The sequence below is a fragment of the Pteropus alecto genome, unplaced genomic scaffold (genome assembly GCF_000325575.1).
Source record: "Pteropus alecto unplaced genomic scaffold, ASM32557v1 scaffold110, whole genome shotgun sequence".
Classification (NCBI taxonomy): Eukaryota; Metazoa; Chordata; class Mammalia; order Chiroptera; family Pteropodidae; genus Pteropus; species Pteropus alecto.
The window spans coordinates 4,510,613-4,530,561 of record NW_006431920.1 but is presented as its reverse complement, the minus strand read 5'-3'; the positions used below and the strand labels follow the sequence as shown (position 1 = coordinate 4,530,561).

The window sequence follows — 19,949 nt, the reverse complement described above, 5'->3', positions numbered from 1 at the left end:
ACACCCCCCAGGGAGAGCCTGACAGGCAGCTTGGAAAGAGAAAAAGAGAAGAAAGGAGAGGAGAGGAGAGGAGAGGAGAGGAGGGGAGGGAAGGAGAGGAAAAGAAAATAAGGAAGAAAAGAAGAGAGGGAGGGAGGGAGGGAGGGAGGGAGCGAGGGAGAGAGGTTAGCCAGGGATTTGGCTCTTTGACCACTATTTTAGAGAAACTGAAACGGTAGCAAATGAATATTTCTGTTTAAGTCATTTAATGAGTGTTTAACTAAAATTTAATGAGTATTTGTTGTGTGCTTGGCATTATTCTAAGCACTTTGATGCCGTAAGTCATTTAATCTTTACAAGGATTCTAGGATCTAGTTTAGCTACTATTACTGCTCCATTCGACATAGCAAGAAACTAAGGCAGTTTGGTAAAGATGATATCAGGCCTCTGGTGACACCCTCTTGGCGCTAGTGGACCACATGTGTGAAAGCATTGTGGGAGATAAGTAAGCATTGACATGGTCAGGGAACCAGCAGGACCCGAGCTGGGCGTATGCAGGTCGGGGAGGAATATACTGGGTTGGGAGGAGTGGGAGGAAATGTCTGGGGTCAGACTTGTTGCCTCCAATACCTACAGTTCTTTGCCCGAATGCTTTCTTTGGCCCCTGACACCTGCTTTGCCTGCTATGGCAAGCCACAAGTGATGGGGCTTTAAGGCAGGCCCCTAGTCTTTGGGGGATAGCGCTGAGGCACAACTATACGAACTCCCTGGATAACCAGTGGGGTTAAGCTCTAGCCATTCGTTGGGATGACTTGCTTGAAAGTGCACACATTTCCGGCAGCCTCGCCTGCCCTGTCTTGCTTCTCCACAACGCTACCAGGGTATTTGTTGCCTCCCAAATAAATACTTGCACAGAAACTCTTGTCTTGGAGTCTGCTTCTGGGAGGATCCCAGCCTGTAACAGTGATGCGTGATAACAACAACAAATAGTTACTGTTATCAAGAGTATGCTAAACGAATCCTCAAGCTCGATCCCGTCTGATCTTGGAAGCTAAGCAGGGCTAGGCCTGGTTAGTACTTGGATGGGAGACCACCAAGGAACACCAGGTGCTGTAGGCATTAAAAAAGTAAAAATAAGGAATTGTAAGCTGACAAGGTCCTTGCAATCTGTGAAGTCAACCAAGGCTTGCCTTGCCCAAAATAAATAAATAAACAAACGAATCGTCATACCAACCCATTTTACAGATGGAGAAGCTGAGACATGGCTTGATGAATTTGCCTAAGTAACACGCTCGTGAACAGAACAGCTGGGTGGTCTCATTCATGTCGGCCACCTTGACCAACCCCTTGGCACCAAGCAGATACCCAGAGGCAAACGCTGTCTGATTGGGAGAGAAGCCATGGGAGAGTACTAGGAAATAAGGCTGAGTACTCCGTGTTTTAAATTTAATTACTGGGCCTTCAAGGGCAAGGTCTCCTGTTCTGCCAACAAAGCCACACAAAGGTTTTTTTTGTTTGTTTGTTTCTGTTAGCTGCTGCTTGGGTTGGATTTGTGAAATTGAAATGTCCCCACCTAATCTGGATTTTCATACTTAAGTGTTTTCCCAAAGTTAGGGAGGTGCAGAGAGGAGCAAGGCCCGGCCACCCTGGTAAGGTGCCACCAGCCTGGACTTGCTGGTGGATGTGCGTGACTCTGGGAGGAGTGTGGGGGAGGGGGGACCTTTACGCTGTTCCCCTTTCCTTGTGTTTTTATCCCTGAGAAATCCAAGGCCAGGTGACTAAGAGGCCCTGTGCCATGCATGATTTTTCCGATGCCAGTGAGAATGCTCGAAAGCCACCTAGCAAATGAATAAAAGTATGTGTGTGCATAAAAGAACTCCTGTTTACTGCAGAATCTTCTGTCACTTTTCTGGTGACCTAGAAGGTAACCTGGGGTACTTCCATTTCTCCCAATCTACATTCTTTGCCACCCGATGGAGATTTAGCATTGCTGCCTCTCTAATTATGTGCAAGGAATAGTCAAAGCAACTTCTAAACTCTGAAACAAGGAACAGTCGTGTGTACTTTGGCCTTTTTTTCCCCTGAGCCTAATAGCTTTGTCCCACCAATGGTATGTGGTCAGTATGTTATTTTGTTGGCCGATCACATTGGTGACCCTTGTAAGAATTTAGCCTCTTCTAAGTTAGAATGAAGTTAAACTTTTCTTCATCAGGCGGAATTGATAGATTTCTTTCTCTCCGTCTGTCTGTGCATCTCTGGGTCTGTTTCTCTATCTATGCCCCAGTCTGTGTTTGGGGAGAACATTTCAATCCTAAGACTAGACTTTAGCTTTCGGAGCTTCCTGTGCTACGAAGGAACTTGATGCAACTCAACCTAAAGAAATGGACCGTTCAAAAGTTTGATGATCTTGGACATTCAAGACCCGAAAGCTAGGAACAGAACCAGGACAGCTGGCAGAGGCAGCGGAGAAAGCGCTGTCTCACTGGGGAATAGTCTGTCCAATTCATTTTAATCTTCTATTCTTTTTACCTAAAGTTTCGAATTGCCAGGAACCCCCAGCAGATAGCTCACGACTGCCACAGATTCGTCTTTTCCTTTCTCTTCGGCAAAATGCCTAGTCCCTTGGAACGAATGAATTGTGGATCTTCATTTCCTTTACGTAATTCAGTTGACCTTTAACTGACACATGCACCCCGTTGTCGTTGAAACCGGTTTAGAGCATCTCTTAAATCTGCCATCCCTTCCTGAGTCCTTTGCCTTCTCCTGAAACCAGTTATTCTTTAGGCTTTTCATCCTTAGCAGCCAGTCCTCAGTGGAGCAGCTAAACTTGATTTCAGTTGTGGTAGTTGGTGGCTTTTTGTTTTCTTGTTTTATCTTTTTAGTTCTTACGCCTTCCTTTCCTCCTCCTCAGTTGCAGGGCAGAGCGGAAGCTGAAGTCTCTGTCTAACCCCGTCTACTTTGTCCAGTGCCACATTCCCTAGTAGTTGAAATTGATCTTTTCCCAGCAGCACTCAATCAATCTTACCACTTCCGGAATATTGTTAGACTTCATAGGATAGAACTAACTGATTATCAAAGCCTGACTTGACAGTTTCTTTTGGTGATTCCATTTACTGCCTTGGGCAGATATTTCCGTGGCTTAGAACAGGTGATCGTGTCATTTGAAACCACTTCCCCATATTAAAAGTTCTTTCATAGCTACCACTCTAGTTTTGCTTCAGTAATTTTTGTGCGTATAAAATAAATTTTATTAAAACGCCTGCATACAGTAGCTCCAAAAATTCTGGTGGCTCTAGAATTTTTGTATTTAAAGGGCTCAGAAGTAGAAATCTAGTTGGAAGTGGGGTGCAGAGTTAGGGTCAAGTGGCCAGGGGACTTGCCTCGAAGCTGTGCTTGCATAGCAAGCACACTGTTTTTAATTAGAGAGCATGTTAATAGGGTATTTTGGGGAAGATGGATTGTGAAGCCTTACCCCTCTCTCCCGTAGATGCTGTCTGCATATTTTTGGACTACACAAGTCTTACCCGTTTTCCCCAAAGTTGCTGGCATACTCTCTGCCCCTAGCAACTTTACTGTTTCCGTCCCAGAATTTCTTCACATTGGTTTGTTTTCTGGGAATTTTACTTTAAGATATCTGTTTACTTATTTTTAAGTCTTAAAAAAGTGTAATTCTCCCCCGTAAAATATATTTTTTTCTAAAACAGACATTATATTTCAGTGAGTTTCATTATTGCCGAAAGCAGTATCTAACTTAAAGTGTCTTGCTCTCTCTTTTCTCTTTGGTAAGCTCTTATTTCTTGTGAAAGGAAGTCCTTTGCTGAATGGTAAGTATTGAAATCTTTACACTTTTAATCACTTTTTTCCCTCACTTATTATTACTCAGATTAGTTCTAATTTAATTTTCCACCCTGTAAGACAAGTAGAGGTTGAACTAAAATTGAAACATTATTTTAGTTCATTTTAGTGCTTAAAAAAATTCTCTCACACCCTCCAAGAAGGAAAAGTAGCTGACATCTCGTTTAGGGATTCCTAGACTGGTGTCTTAAGTTAGAAGATACTATGAAGCAGAACTTAGAACTATTCTGGCCTGCTTCTAGATCACAGCTTGGAATTTCAAAGGATCTTTATTTAACCACTTACAGATTTGGGGGGCATTTGTTATATGCTGTGGAAGTGCAGACCTTGGCTTTCTTGAGTGATGGACAGACAGGACGGCCGGGGCAGTATGGACAGTGGCAGCTAGGGTGGCAGCTGTGAGAGCAGGTTAAAGGGCTCGACAGGTAAGCAGCATCCTCTGGCCTGGTGGCAATCGCTGCATTTGAGCCCTAATCATCCACTTTACGATCATTGTCATCTTGGTTTCTTTGTCTATCTAGGAAAAATGGGATTTCCGTCGCTTTTTAGTGGTTTCACACCAAAACTCATGAAAGGATTTTCACTAAATGGGTAGTTACATTTGGAATGGTCGGACTTAAAATACAAGCTATGGGATGTGTCAGTCACTTTGGTGACCTCTGGAGATGAGAGCGCCCCCGTGTGGCCGCCCTTCTGTGGAGAGGCCCAAACTTATTAAGCACCTTGGACAGAGAAAGCTGAGGGCTGAAATTTGAACATCCACAGTCAGTCTCCAGGACAGAAGCTCCACTGAGCTGCTTCTCGCGTGGGCAACGCTACAGAGCAGGCTTCAGGGTGGGCGGCAGGACAGGTAAGTGATTTTCTTGGCAAGTGCAGTGTAGACCAGGTACAGATAACACAGAACTAATTTGGTCTTCACAGGATTGTGAGAATGAAATGAAACAAATTACATGTAGCGCCTTTGTAAACTGTTAATAATTGCATAAATATTAGTTACTATTGAGGAAGGTACATAAATATTATCAGACCTTGAATCCTAGGCTGAAATGCCTGAAGTTAATCAGATTTAATATCAGCTAATACTTAAATAGTACTAATTATGCTTCAGGTATTCTATACGTTTTATGTATATTGACTCATCAGCCCCATGAAGCTAGTATTATGATTTAGCATCTGTTTTATAAATGAGGATACTTAGGCATACATTAATTGAGAACTTGCCCAAGGTCATACAATTCCAAGCAACTGAGTCGGGATTCGAACCCAGGCCCTTTGGCCTCATAGTCCACTCTCATAACCGTGACATTATTCAGTCATATGGCGATGAAGTACAGAAAGCTGTTATAGGTGAGAAAGCATGATGAGTTGGGGGCAGGGGGTAACATAAGATTGGATGTAAAGCAAATCAGGTCAGGCATTATATAAGTGGATTGGGGGAAGACTGGTAATCGGGCATGATCTTTGCTGGGGTCTGTCACCACATAACTTATGTCCTTTCTCATGGTTGCTTACTTGCCTGGAATATTCTTGTACTTCTTCTGTTGTTTTAGTAGTGTTAAGTCCAAGCTCACCAGAGGTCAGTGTTTCTGCCTCCCACATGGATGGCACTGATACTCAAGGCTGTTGTAAAAGACAGCTGGACGTCACACACTGCCGGAGGTCAGGAAAAGTTTTTGTTTGTTTTCGTTTGGGAAGGTGGTGTAGGAGCGGAAAAAGGAAGAAGGAGCTCTTGTGTATTAAAAACTCTAGGTCTAGTAGCTTAAAATCGGAAAGATTTAGCCAGTTGGCCATAGGGAGACAATCTGACGGTTGCAGCAGGCCAGATGAGACACTGGCCCGTGTGGTTATAATGATGAAGTATAGGAGTTTGGAGAAGCATTGCACAAATGGAGGTCTCTGCAGCCCTCAAAAGCGGAAAATGATCTCAATTCCCAGTTTCTTCTGGAGCAGAGTCTAAGTTGTAGATATTTCCAGGAATAGATACTGGAATATGATTACTGAGAGTGTCACGATATTCATGAAGACTAGATTTCCATTACTTTCTTAATATAATTTGATTCATTTTCATTTTTTATTCATGAAGTCAGTTTTCATGCGATTGTCTTCATTTCTTTGTGTTTCCCTGACTTTAATGTGAATAAGAAAATAGAGAGCCCTACTCTGATTCTCTTTGATTTTATCAATAATGTAGCCATTTAACAGATTTAGATGGCCAGGAAAATTTGTCATTTATGGTCAGCTTATCATTAAATGATTATGATACTCTGATGAAGATCCCACACCATACCCCCATTTACTAATCAATACCGGTAGCTGATGCATCGTGATGAATTGAACGTGGTGTAATGATGTGAAGCTATGCCATCTGCTATTGCATTTAATATTTAAATACTAAGTTTTGAAAGCATAATTTACATGTCATATATACAACTGTATGTATAACAACTATGCGTATTGCACATAAGCTTCGTAAACATTTTGAAATGCAGTCGTGTATTTGAAAAGAGGAAACAAATTACTTTGCAAGTCTTCATTCTTATTTTTCAGTAAATGCAAATATTATACTATATAGTTTTTTATTTTCAAAAATTATCTCGAAAATCTGCATTTTGTAATTGGGTTCTCTTGGGACCTACGGAAGCGACTACCTTTTAGGAAAAATAAAATTATGCTAAGGAGTTTTATTGTATGAACAGAGAATTTTATTATTATTGTGCTGAACCAAAAAGTTTTCAAATATCGGCCCTATTGTAATAAGCAGAGAAAATAATTTCTTATGTTTGGATTAGAAAATCCACGAATGATGAGATTCTTGAGTAAGTTGAAGGAGAGAGAAGAAATGGTCCAGTTCAGTTCATTCCTAGAGAGAGTAGACTACGAAAACGGATAAGAGAGAAAAATACGTCTAGCGTTTTGTGTACATTATAACTGAGTTAACGTGGTATTTATGATGCACTAATTTGTCATCCAGCTCTTGTCATTTTGAAAAGCAGAGGAAGTTTTTATGTTTAGCATAAGCAGTCTGCTACTTCTATAGCATATTTGCTTTGTTTGAAGCAATAAAGTACAGTAACCCTCTGTTTTTTCAAAAAAAAAAAAAACGATTTTGCAGCGTGCATAGTTGCATGTGTTGGCCTAGACCCCGCCCCTGCAATTGATGCGCATTTTCATTCACCGAACACATTGCATCTCAGGAGGGACGGTAGTGCTAAATCTTTGCAGTTTAACCAAGATGATCTCTTTGTAGTTTCATCTTTCTGAAGCCGTCTTTCACCTGAGCTTGTTAAACTGTTTCTGAGAGAGAGAGAGGAGGGAGGGGGGAGGAGGGTGAAGGGCGGCGGGGAGGGAACCCACCCGCACATGAGCCGGCATGGGCGAGTGCTTGTCTGTATGTTAATGTGTACCTGTGACCATGTGTATTTATATTACATTTTAAGCAATGAAAATGTAAGCATTTGCTCATCAGTAGTCACTGGGGAAGTGTGAATCAATACCACTTCATACCTACAAGGGTGGTTATAATAAAAAACTGCATAAAAACAAACACCGAGGATGTGGAGAAATCGGAACCCTCACATTCTGCAGGAGGGAATGTAAAATGGTACAAAAATTTGGAAAACAGTTGGACAGTTCCTCAGAAAGTCAAGCATAGAGTTATTGTATGACTCAGCAATTCTACTCTAGGTATATGCCCAAGAGAACTGAAAACAACATAAGTTCCTACAAAACAAATCCATAAGTGTTCATATGAGCATTATTCATTATAGACAAAATGTGGGAACAGCACAGCTGTCCATCAATGAATGAACAGATATAGTGTCTGTCTCTCTATGTAATGATGTATTACTCTGCCATAAAAAAGGAACTAGTAATACTTGCTGCAACATAGATGAACCTTGAAAACATACTAAGTGAAAGAAACCAGACACCAAAGGCCACATGTTGTATGATTCTGTTTATATGAAATGTTCAGAACAGGTTTCATTTTGGTGTAATGAAAATGTTCTGGAATTAGAGAATGGTGAAAATTTTACCATGTAGTGACTATACTTAGAACCACCAAACTTTACACTTTAAGATCTAGAGTGAATTTTAGGGTATATGAATTATGTCTCAATTAAAAAAAAAAAAGTTTGAGCATCTGGAAAGTCAGGTATTAGCAAAGTCTGAGCCTGAGTGACAGATAGTTGACAAATACTTGCTAAAATACTTGGACAAACCTGCACTTTCTCCTATGAATTTTTAGAGAATATGCTTAAAATATATGGAACTTAAATGAAATTTACCAAAGGCGTAAAAATAGTAATAATGACATTAATAATAGCATTAATTTATCTCAAATATGTAGCAACAAACCTTTAGTTGAGTTTTAAAGAAAAGCTTGACACAATCAAAAAAATCTGTGAATAATTGTAAGATTTGTTGCACTTTTAGTGACATAGAAGGCTGTTTTCAGAATAGCTTTTGATTACTCCCATTAAGACTAGTTTCTTTCTTGTGAAATTAATTTGGTTATTATCAGATGCCAGATTGGTGAGATGATTTATAACTAGTATATTCTTGCAATGTAATGCTCTGAATTCTTCTTGAACATTTAAACCGAAAGTTGAGATATGTACCTCCTTGGTAAATGATAATGATGAAGTATTTCCTACTTTGTAGGTAGAATTGAAAATCACCATAATTAATTTCTTTTTCCTCTTTATAAAACTCCTTTCTCTCCCCCTTGAGACACATTGGTTTCTCAAGTTATAAATTCAGATTCTTTTGTTTGTTCTGGCCACTTAGTTTTTCTTATTACATATCTATTTAATTTTTAATTTCTCATTAAAGGTAAATACGGCTAATTTTCCTATCAATATTTTAAGAAGTCTTCCCATTTCTCTCTGTCACAACCTTGATATAGAGCTGTCTGGTGTGGATAACTACATAATTAAAATGCCATTTTTTAAAATCGAATAGTTCCGGCAAAGCAGCCTAATAATACATTTTAAATGGATCAGAAGTTTATTTCTGTAAAGTTGAGATAAATGTTATAAATACCGTTTTGGAACTAAAAACAGTAAGTGGGATACTTAGTACTGTGGGGAAGGTTGCTAAAATTGTAGGATAAATACTTAGAAATGAACATCTCAGGGATTCCTACCTTTTCAGTTAGTCCCATTTATTGTATAATGTAGATATATTAAAAAAATACTAATCTTGAGTCATTGGGCAAATTACTCATTAAGTACTGACTACATGCCAGTCACTGTGCTAGGCTCTGGGTATTCATTGGTGATCTAAACAGATAAGATAAATCTGCCCTGTGCCGTTTGTGCCGGAGCTCCTGGTGTGGGAGCACCTGTGTAGCTGGGACATAGTGACCGAGGGAGAGACCAGTGTGAGACGAGACCAGAGAGGCAGGCAGGGCACTGGTAATCACAAGCGTGTGGTTATGGTGAAGGGTATGGACTTTATTCCAACTGCAATGATAAGCCATTGAAGGCTTACTGCAAGGGAATCCAGCTGTAGTTTTACAAGTATTATTCTGTGGACAGTGGTTGGTGGGCATAAGAGGAGAAGCAGAGAATGCAGTTAGGGAGTTTGTTGTAATCCAGGCAAATAATGACGGTGACTTAGACTAGGGTAGTGGCCCTATAGTTGGAAATAAATCAATAACGAGCTGCATGGAAGAATTAACGAAGCGTTGTGGGTGGGATTTGGGGACAGCGGGGTAATGAAGGCCAAGGACGTATCAAGGATGTTTTTGACATCTCTGGCTTGAACAACTGGGTACCTGAGATGGGGAACACGGGGGAGGAGCAGAACCGGAAGGGCCGGATGGTCAGTGTTGTCTGAGGCACGTTGCGTGTGGGGGAGGGTGTGTTTATGAGGCGGGTCTGCAGGGACTAGCCTGCCCTTCCTGGAGCTGTGGTCATGGGTTTATGACCTGGGTACAAATTGGACTGAATAAATCACTTCTACCACCAAACACTTCGTACTGGTTTCCAGCTCATAGATAAGTCGCTGTTATTGATCATGCCTTTATAATCTCTCATACAACTCAGCACTTTAAAAATGTCTCTGCATCTAATGGGCAGGACAGTATTCATGTTACAGTCAGTGCTCCCTTGTTGTCATCTGTTGTCTTTGTCCTTGGTGTTCCTGGAACTGTGCCTGCCTGGCCCACAAGGTCAAGTTACAGATTTGATCTTCACGTGGACCAGTTGGATTTTCCATTACCCTGTTACAGGCTGCATCCCTCACCTTGGGTGGCCGACTTGATAACCTACTAGGAAGGAAATTGGGCTGTAGGTGGAGCCAGTATGAAACAATGGCAATTTATCTTTGCTACTTAAAACTCAAACTTGCATTCTATCTCTGCCAGTACCCTAGTGGCCTCTACAAAAGCGGAGCCCACATATGTTGTGCACTTGTCCCATTGACTGTGGTTGTATCTGCCTTCACATGAAGAATACATATGTTGAGAATATAAACCACCTCATTTTATTCATCTTTTCGATTTTCTGCAGCTAGTATTTTCATTTCCTTCCCCAAGTAGAAATGGGCCTTTTAGGTGCTGGGATTGTAAGTGCTTTGTTCTTTGCTGTACCTCTAGTTCTTGGCACAGGGACTGCTATGCATCTGGCACTTGCTGTTTATTAAATAAATGAGTCATAGAAGGAACGGCCCAGTGGTCATTCTGTGAGGGGGGACAGTTCAGTTTTCAGAAACCTAGAGATCAGGCAGACTGTGTACTTCCTGTAAGACGATGTCCCTGAAACCTACTGAGGAATCTCAGCTGAAGAACATAACTTTAGGAACCATCCTGATTAAAAGAATTACAGAAACCATGAAGGTGAAGTTCCACGAGTGTGTGAAAAAGAGAAGAAGGACAGATGAAAAGTGAAAAGCAGAGAAGAGGGGGCCGGGAGGAGGGCGACGTCATGGGAAAGCGCGGTGTCCCAGGAGAGCAGCAGCGGGGTCCACAGTGGGAGATGCACCGAGAGTCCGGGAGGGAGGCGAGCAGAAAGGGACCTTCGGATTCGGGCAGCAATAAAGCAGGTGTAACGTGAGCCTGGTCGTAGTGTGAAACATGATGGGGGAAACGCCACTCCCTTTCTGTTTGAGCTCTTCATCGCTCATGATTCTGGCCGAGGGGGAACTTTTCTTAAGCAATAATTAGTTTTGCTTTTCCGCCGTCCGTAGCCTGGCCTCCCCAGGACATCGTTTGTACCGATACTTGAAGGGTTTATCTGCGATTTCTTGTAAGCTGATTACTTACCGATCAAGGCCGTGTTTTTCCATTGATCCTATTTCAGGTTACGGCGTTTGATAGATATAATTATTTAGGAGAATTGCAAGAAAGTTACAGTAGCTAAAGAAGATTATATTCAAGGCCAATGTGAAAAGTAGAGGAGCTTTTCCGTTGAACTTTCATTAAATTCTCTACAGAGACTGCTACAGAGCTATAATAATAAGCCCATGACAATAAAGGGACCTGGGTTGTTCTGGTAATGGGGAGATACACACATACACACACGTAAGTTTTTCCTTGGGCATTTCTTTCGGGGTTATGTTGACAAGAATTCATATGGGGGAATGGGGAGTACATTTGAGCCTTATTAGGGTGCTACTATCAGCAGAGCCTTTTGCACATAAGTGAGGTTTCCTTATAGTCATGAAAAAAGTCGCTGCCATTTATTCAACACCCACCTCGTCCCAGACATATTACAGTTATCCTGGGAAGAAGGTATTATGCCTAATTTACAGTGAAGTAATTGGAGTTCAGAGAGTTTTAAGTAATTTGCCCTAAGTCGCAGGGCTAGCAAGTGGGAGAATCCTGCCCCTTTCTACTCGAGAGCCCGTGCACTTTTCAGCGTGCCGTCTGAACGGGCATCTTTGGGGAACCAGAGAGTTACCCGTTTGGGCAGAAGCCAAGAAAACTCCACAGAGAAAATGGAACCACTAGATGAGCACCCTTTCAGCACCCCGTCTCCTTGTCTGTCTGCTGACTCATATCTGCACCTGACGTTGATGTTACGACAGACATGTCATGTTATGAAGGACAAGGCTCTTCCCTTTAAGGACTTGATTCTTTTGTTTATCTCTTGCACCTTTAGTCTGTGTCTCTTTCTTTACTACTTCTGTTCATGAGCATAAACCAGTTCGTCACCAAAGCAGATACTTTCTGTACTGGTTAGTAATTGCTTTATAACAAACGACCCCAAAACTTGGTGAAGTCAAGTATCATTTATTTGGCTCGTTTTTCTGTGGGTCAGCAAGTCAGGCACGGGCTCAGCTGGACTCACTCACACATCTGTGGTCAGCTGCTGGTCACCTGCACAGCTTTGCTTCTGGGGCATTAGCTGGCTAGTGGCCAGGGCCATCAGGGTGGCTGGCTACCCTGGGCTTGTCCACATGGTTGTTCGGGAGGGTTTCAAGAGGGAGCAGAAGCCTGCAGATCGTCTGGGGGCCTAGATTCAGAACTCTTAGAATGCCTTTTCCTCTGTGTTCTGTCAGCCAGAGCAAGTCACGAGGCCAGCCCAGGTTCAGGAGAAGCAAACTGCTGAGCCCTGGGACTCTTCTCCATCAGTGGCTCCAGTCCACCCGATGACCATGCTCACACCACCACTTAGGCTGGATCCAATGCTAGGGACTGGGTTCCCTCGGTCACTGCATTTAGAACACTGTGTGGCAGTTGTTAGTTTACTTCTCAGTAGAAATTGAGCTCCTTAAAAACAGGGGCGGTGTGTCAATGCTGGATTTGGCACAGAATAGGTAACTTTTAAAAGCTGAAGTTTTTGTGAAAATAAAGTATTCCAGCAGTTGGTACCTAGCAATGTGGAATGGAAGATAATGTATACTTGCACTTTAAAACTTGCTTGTTGACATTTAAAAACTTTGGAGCAGACTCTACTATATGAAAATCAAATGTTTCTTTGAAAGAATAAAGGGGGTAAAGAATCCAGACCAACATTCTGAGCAGAAATCATTATTAGATATTTATGTACTGCCCTCGTTTTTATTAGGTTACAAGTTGGCTTAAAAGGAAGACAAGTCATGTTTTCATGGCATGTTTGTCAGAGGAAGCATAACCATCCATTAACTGGTCCCTTGGGATTTGGGATAATATTTCTATTTTAGAATGTAATCCGAAGAAAGGACATCAGCCAGTGTCCCGGAAGGGACATTACTCTGGAAGACACTGAGAAAAAATGTTTCTGATAGATGAGAGGTGGGATATGCATACTGTAAGCTCATTTTTAAGTGAGTCTGTCTTACTGGCGTATTACCGTTTAATTGGTGGATTTTCACGTGCATTTTTATATGTTTTAGGTTCAGCTGTCTGTGTACCTCCCCGGATTCCTAAAACAGCCCATTTTCCCATCACTGGGTTGACATCTAACCATGCAGAGGAGAACAAGAGGACTTAATACTGGGCTCCTTCTGCTCCTTTCTCAAATCTGCTACGTTGGGGTCAACAATATCCCTCCTGTCACCCTGGCCGCGTTGGCTCTCAACACCTGGTTTTTCTTGAGTCCTCTGAAGCCACTGTACGGCTCCTGCCTCAGCGTGGAGAAGTGTTTCCAGCAAAAAGACTGGCAGCGCTTGCTGCTTTCCCCCTTTCACCATGCGGATGATTGGCACTTGTACTTCAACATGGTATCTCTGCTGTGGAAAGGAATAAATCTGGAAAGAAGACTAGGAAGCAAATGGTTTGCCTATGTCATCGCCACGTTCTCCCTGCTCACTGGGGTGGTGTACCTGTTCTTGGAATTGGCCTTTGCAGAATTTATGGATGAACCCAGCTTCAGAATGAACTGTGCTGTGGGTTTCTCAGGTAAGGCAGACACATTTCTAAGGTGGCATCACGCCTAACGACAGTACGGGAGGTGCGGTTGCTTTCCTTTGAGGAAGCGTGGGTCCCCAGTTGGTGAGGGAATGGAATTCTGAGTGGTTAAGGGCTGCTGGGGGTTGGATTTGGGAGCGGAGGCTGATTGGCGCATAGGAGGCACAGAGGTTTTGCTATGATTTACTCTTGGGCAATTTGGACGACGTTCTGCTCAAAGGTGGTTTTGTAGGAGATGTGGTACTGGAATATGCATCGGCTCCGTGTGGGTGGGGTCCAGGAGAGGCCCCAGGTGTGTTCGTGATAGGGAGTTCTCCAAAAAGATGATATGCCTCTTAATGACTAAACGCATCCCACCCTGCCATGGCATGCTCACCATGTTTTAGAAGCCATGACCATCATTCCATATCGCTCACGCTATTTAATTCATATAACAGATTCATAGGGAGCTGGCATCATCTTGGTTTTGTAGATGAGGAAGCTGAGACTCAGAGAAGTAGGAAACTTGCTCCAGGATACACACCTCACAAGTGGGGGAGCGGGGATTCGAATCCATTCTTCATGACGTTCACCATGTGTTTGCGTTGCTTCTCACTTTTCCCCCTCACTAGTTAAGTTCCTTTTTTTTTACGCATATATCATAGAACTGAAATTGCCATCAGGGTTTAAATTAGGTGTTTTAAAAATCAGAATGCGAGGGGGGCCGAGGGAAATAGTTTTGAAACAGAAGGAAATCTAACCTTTCCTTCCATCTTCCCCGCTCTCCTTCCACCTTCCCTCTAAGATGCATCCTCCTGCATCTAATTGTGGGAGAAGAAAGGAAATCCGCCTGCCTTCAGCACGTCTCTCCACAGAGGTTCGAAAAACACACATTATTTGTCTATGTTTTTAATGGAGTTCAAATTCACATGACATGAATTAACGATTTGGAAGTGTACGATTCAGTGACATTTAGTACCATGGCCGGCATTCTATCCTCGTTTTATGTGTTACATGATTAGTAGTGTGCAGAAAGTCAGTATGAACTTCTGTGTTAAGAGACATGAAAAGAAGGGTGGCCTTGAACACTGTCCTTCTGCCAAATGCCGGGATGACTTATAAGGAATGGAGCAGGTTTCGAAGCAAAGAATTGGATGCAATCGAATAATCATTTTCACATTCAACTAGTTTTCTTTGCAAGTGTTGATTGATTACCTCCACATTTAGATTGTTGATATTTGTATGCTCTTTCTTCTCTTTTAGGAGTTTTGTTTGCTTTGAAAGTTCTTAACAACCATTATTTCCCTGGAGGCTTTGTCAGCGTCATGGGCTTTCCTGTACCCAACAAATTCGCTTGTTGGGCAGAACTTGTGGCGATTCATTTAATGGTGCCGGGGTAAGTGTTTACTCTTAGAGAATACAAATGAAGAGCCCGATGTTCTATGGAGAAAGAATTGCAATAATAATGAGGTAACCAGTTGTGTTTTACAGTGAAATTTATTCTTTAATCATATGGACAGAATCGAGCTTAATGGTTTTAATGTCAGACATTCCCGAGTTTGAATCCCGTCACCTACTGTGCTGTGTAATTTTGGTGGACTTGTCTTAGCTGAGTTTCCATCTCCTCACCTTTTAGGTAGGAATAAGACAACCCAAGATACAGATTTGAGGATCGAGATTAACCATCTTATCAGTTAATGAATTCGAACAATAATAATCCAAAGAGGCACATAGAAACCGCGCGATTATAAGATTTAAAAAAAATCACATTGGGTATCGGGCCAATGCCTTTAAGCCATTTTAGTTGTGAATTGTCTTGGCAATGTAACTCTTTAAATGAAAGGCTTTACTCCCAACCTCGATATGTAAAACGGACCAAATCCTAACTGTTTGGGGTTGAAAGAAAGCATGGGGCCCCATTCCCTTCGCCTTAGCTCTCTGTCGCTGTGGCCGCCTCAGAGGTATCTCCATAGGACCCTAGGACTCCAAAGAACACAATTTGAGAACCATGACGTTTATGAATCTTTGACAGACGAGGACGAGGAAACTCAAGAAGTTGGGAGACTCATCAGACAGCTCCTGGTAGACACCGGACTGGTTAGGAAGGACTCAGACCTCCTGACTTCCGGCTGGTGCTTCTGCCTGGGGTGCTGCGCTTTTCCACTTTGGTTCCTTTTTCTGCTTTCTGTTTAGAAAAAGGATGGCGAATTGTGTTATTTTTCCACCTCTTTCACCGGCTTCACTCATCTCAATCTGTATAAGGCAACTGGAAGCCCATGGTTTGTTTATTTTTACTCTGGGGACCTGGACACTGAAGAAAGGGATTTGAGATTCAGAAAGAAGGGAAGGTGATTTTCTCGCTGCTGGCTTTTTCAGACAGGAGTTTTTATTTTGCTTTTGGTTTGTGTGGATGTTGGGTGTTGTCCATCGCTCGACAATATTCTCCTCGGGCCCAGCAGCCTTGAGTCCTTCTTAGATGCTAATTTCCCATCACGGGCAGCCATTGCCAGCTGGTCTGTAAAAGGCAGCGACGTGGCCACCAAACACCACTCATTTGCAACTGTATTGTTATTTTGTGACAGTTCCACAAAGAAAGCCTAACAAAATCTTCAAAGTTTTCTTTGAAAAGGGGTCCAGTAATGTGTTTGTCCCTTAACCGAACAGCCCTCTCTATACCTTGTCACTCATGGCTCCCTGACTTGCTTGATGTGACTCGCTTCTCAATGTAGATGAGACACTCTTGAATGTGACAGCAACACCCAACATTCATATGAAAATCACTCCCTTTGGTACTTGAACTTTTATTCTATAATGAATCCTTTGAATAGCAGAGCCTTTAATATTCTCATGCAACTATTTCTGAAGACTCCCATCATGCATTTTATTTTTTAGGGTCCCCCTTCCATGGAAAAGGCACGGTTGTATTTTCAGGCAGTATGCTTATTCTGCATTTAAGGACCTGGGAATTAAATGAAATTTCTTATCTTTGAAGTTTGAAAGGATAAATCTTTTGATTGTTAAGATTCGACTGCTTTGAATAATAAGCTTCTGATATCCAAGCATCTACTTATGCATGTGTCCAAATAAAGACTGAGCTAACCGCGGGTCCAGGGAACCTAAGAAGCACGTGCTCCTTCGAGATGGAGCTGGAAGGATGGGAGAAACCAGAGCTCTCTTTGCTCTGCGTTGCTGTTCTCCTGGTGGGTTGTCAATTAGAATTTTCACCGAGAAAACACTGTAAATCTTGAGGACAAAGCCTGCTTTATTGTCGGACTTAATGAGCTGCCCTTCGAGAGATAGAAAAAAAATCTGCCAGGCAAACACTTGGTGGACCTCTGTGTTATATGAAAGCCATGGAATTAGTAATTTCCCCTGGTTACGGAGTTTGGTGGAGGGCAGCGTGTCCAGAGAGCCGGCCATCAAGCACTGGGAGGAGTGTGGACTTGACCGCATGGCGAAGTAATCACACATCTTTGCTGCTGCTTTTGCTTGTCGCAGGACCCTTGTGTGGACCTTGTTTCAGTGATTGCTTTGCCTTGTGTGCATGTCTTGGGACCCTGATAGGTGACCGTGTCCAGAGAAGTGCCCTGTGCCTGAGTTAGCCCAGGAGGGATGTGTACAGGCTACTTCAGGAGGCTGCCTGGCAGAAGGAGTGGGAATCCGATGCCAAGTGTTACTTTCTAGCCCAAATTATGAACCTCTGCAATTTCTCTATGAGCCTAAGGCTCTCTAGTCTGAAAACTCAAGCTCAGGGAGAGATGAACATTACTCAGAGTAAGAGAACCACTCAGTGACCACGCTGGAGACTGTGGTCAACTGTGAGAGGACCAGGCTCACGGACCAGCTGTGAGACCTCAGGCGCGTCACACAGCCTCTCCGAGCCTCGATTTTCCTTATCTGTAAAATGGGAATGTTACTTATCTGGTCTGCTTCATGTCACTTTTAAGGAGTCAAACAGGTAATCCATATGAAAGTGCTTTATAAATGATACAGTACTTAACTCATCATTTTTATTATGAGACAAATCACTGAAAATGTGCATCGTCCCTGAAAGGGACGATACTTTCTTTCTTTTCCTCCTAAAATGAATAAAACCAGCTGTTATTTAATTTTTTTTGTTTGAGTTCTCTCTTCCCATCTCTTGCTTCCCTACTCGACTTTTCCATCCTGAATGATGATTAGTGGTCTGAAAATCCCCCGTGAGCTACTCTTAAACACAAACGAAGCAGGCATTGACCAACTTTGGACTCTAGGCAACTGTTTAGTACAACATGGAAGTTCTGGAGAGGTTACACGCTCAGCTTTGGGTGCTGCCCCACTGCCGATGTTTGAGGAGAGTAATGATTCTGACCCTACTAAAAACTGCATGGTTAGATTGGCCAAATGAGAGAAAAATAGATTGAATATAGTTTTTGCTTGTTCCAGATTTTTAATTATGAACCTTTAATTATGTTTAAACAATTTTAAACATAAGTTGCTGAAGCTTTTGAAAGTAAGTGGTAAATATCATGACAACTTCACCCCTAAAAACTTCATCAGGTATCTCCTAAAGATATTCTTTTGCGTAATTACATTACTGCTGTCATACCAAACAAAATTAATTGTAATTCTCCAGTGGTGTCTAGTAATTAATTGGTCCATATTCAAATCTCTCAAGTTTTCAAAATGTCTTTTGTAACTTTTTGGGCGGGGAGGGGCGGGCATGAGGTAGAACCAGGATTGAGTCAAGGTTGACACATTGCATTCGATTATTATATTTCTTCGTTTTCTTTTACTCTAAGGCAGTCATTCCACCTTTTGATTTTTCCTTGACATTGAAAATGAATGTCACAGATATTTTTTGAAGTGGTTAGGTCTTTTCTAGAATGCCCCATGTTCTAGATTTGTCTGCCTGTTTCCTCGTAAGGTTACTTAACTTCATCCTCTGACCCCCGCATTTCTGTAAGCTGGAAGTTAGGTTTAAAGGGTTAAACTGGATTTTTTTTTGTCAAGACTACTTCGTAGGGGTGATACTGTACACTGCATGTTGCATTACATCAAAAAAGCCATAATGCCAGATTGTCCCTCTATTAGGAATTCTGAGTTTAATCACTTAAGGTTGTCTTCATTGTAAGGGTACATCTGTCCCTTTGTAATTGGCAAGTCATCTATAGGGTAGGATTTGTACATCATGCAGATAGTTTGTTCTCAATAACCTTTTTCCTTATGGTTTAGTATCTATCCATCATGATCCTTGTCTGAATTGGTTATTTCATGGTGAATTGTGAAGGATGATTTTCTGATTCTATCATTCCATTTATCATATGAGGTTAATCCAGAGTTGGAGGTTAATCACCAAAGGCAAGGAATTGAGGAAGGTGAGTATTCTGTCAAGGGCAGATCTTAGTTTTGGGGGCTTGGAGCCCCCCAAATTTTGTGGATTCTTCGTAAGAAAGAAATACAAAATTAGAAACAAAAGAAAAAATTTTAAATGAGCAAAGGAAACTCAACAGTGTATGAATTTTTAAGAGCTGACAAATACTAGAAACATTACAAAATACATAAAAATAATATCGCATTAACTTCCTGGCATGCGTCTCTAATATTTTCCCCCGCAGGTTTTGCTTCATATTCTTTGATTTCTTCTTCACATAACAATAACTTGGAAATTGCGTTTCTGTAGAGAGAATAGCGTAGTGTATCAAAGTCAGTTTTTTATTATAGAACATTTAGAAAAGCTTTCACAACTTATCATGTAAAATTTTAGAATTGTTATATTTGGGGAAACCTATCAAGTTTATTTTTACATACGAGCTATAAAATTTCAGGGCTTTTAAAGTTTTCTTGTGTGGTTTTCTTTTCAAGTTTCTTGACTGTTCTTTGAGTTGATTTGAGTGTCGTAACGATCTTTAGTGACATAGTACAAGATTCATGTTTTCTTCACGGGTATCAGTACTTTGCATTGTGTCAATAAGAAATATTACTTATGGTTCACTCTTCTACATTGACCGAATTACCAGAAATCCAAGAACTTATTCATTACTTCTGTTTACAGCTTTTGATGTGATTTGAAAATATTTTTTATTTGAGAGCTGCAAACACAGGAATTCTGATAAAGTTTGTTTTGCATGATTCTCAGAAAAGAGAAGTGGATGATGCATATAATTTAATGTACTGTGTTATCACGTATATTCCTGATAGAGAACTTCTGTTTCTCTTCTGTTTTAACTACGTATTGATAGGATGTGACCTCCACCTACAGTTTTACATGCTCGGTGGTTGGAAGAATTTTCCAGACTCTGGGTTCTGACTCAAGCCGAGA

At 41.7% G+C, this 19,949-nt stretch overlaps 1 protein-coding gene across 4 annotated transcripts in view; it reads left to right on the top strand.

The window, feature by feature from the left end:
* Positions 1-19,949, top strand: part of RHBDD1 (rhomboid domain containing 1) — a 112,487-nt gene that overhangs the window by 12,148 nt on the left and 80,390 nt on the right. For 3 of the 4 annotated variants that reach the window (XM_025043304.1, XM_015585360.2, XM_015585361.2), the window contains exons 2-3: positions 13,156-13,660; positions 14,912-15,044. In XM_025043304.1, the coding sequence (XP_024899072.1) occupies positions 13,228-13,660; positions 14,912-15,044 (566 nt within the window). In that variant the 5' untranslated portion in view covers positions 13,156-13,227. Of the gene's footprint in view, positions 1-12,953; positions 13,055-13,155; positions 13,661-14,911; positions 15,045-19,949 lie in introns of those variants that run through there. The other variant, XM_025043303.1, reaches the window with a different exon arrangement.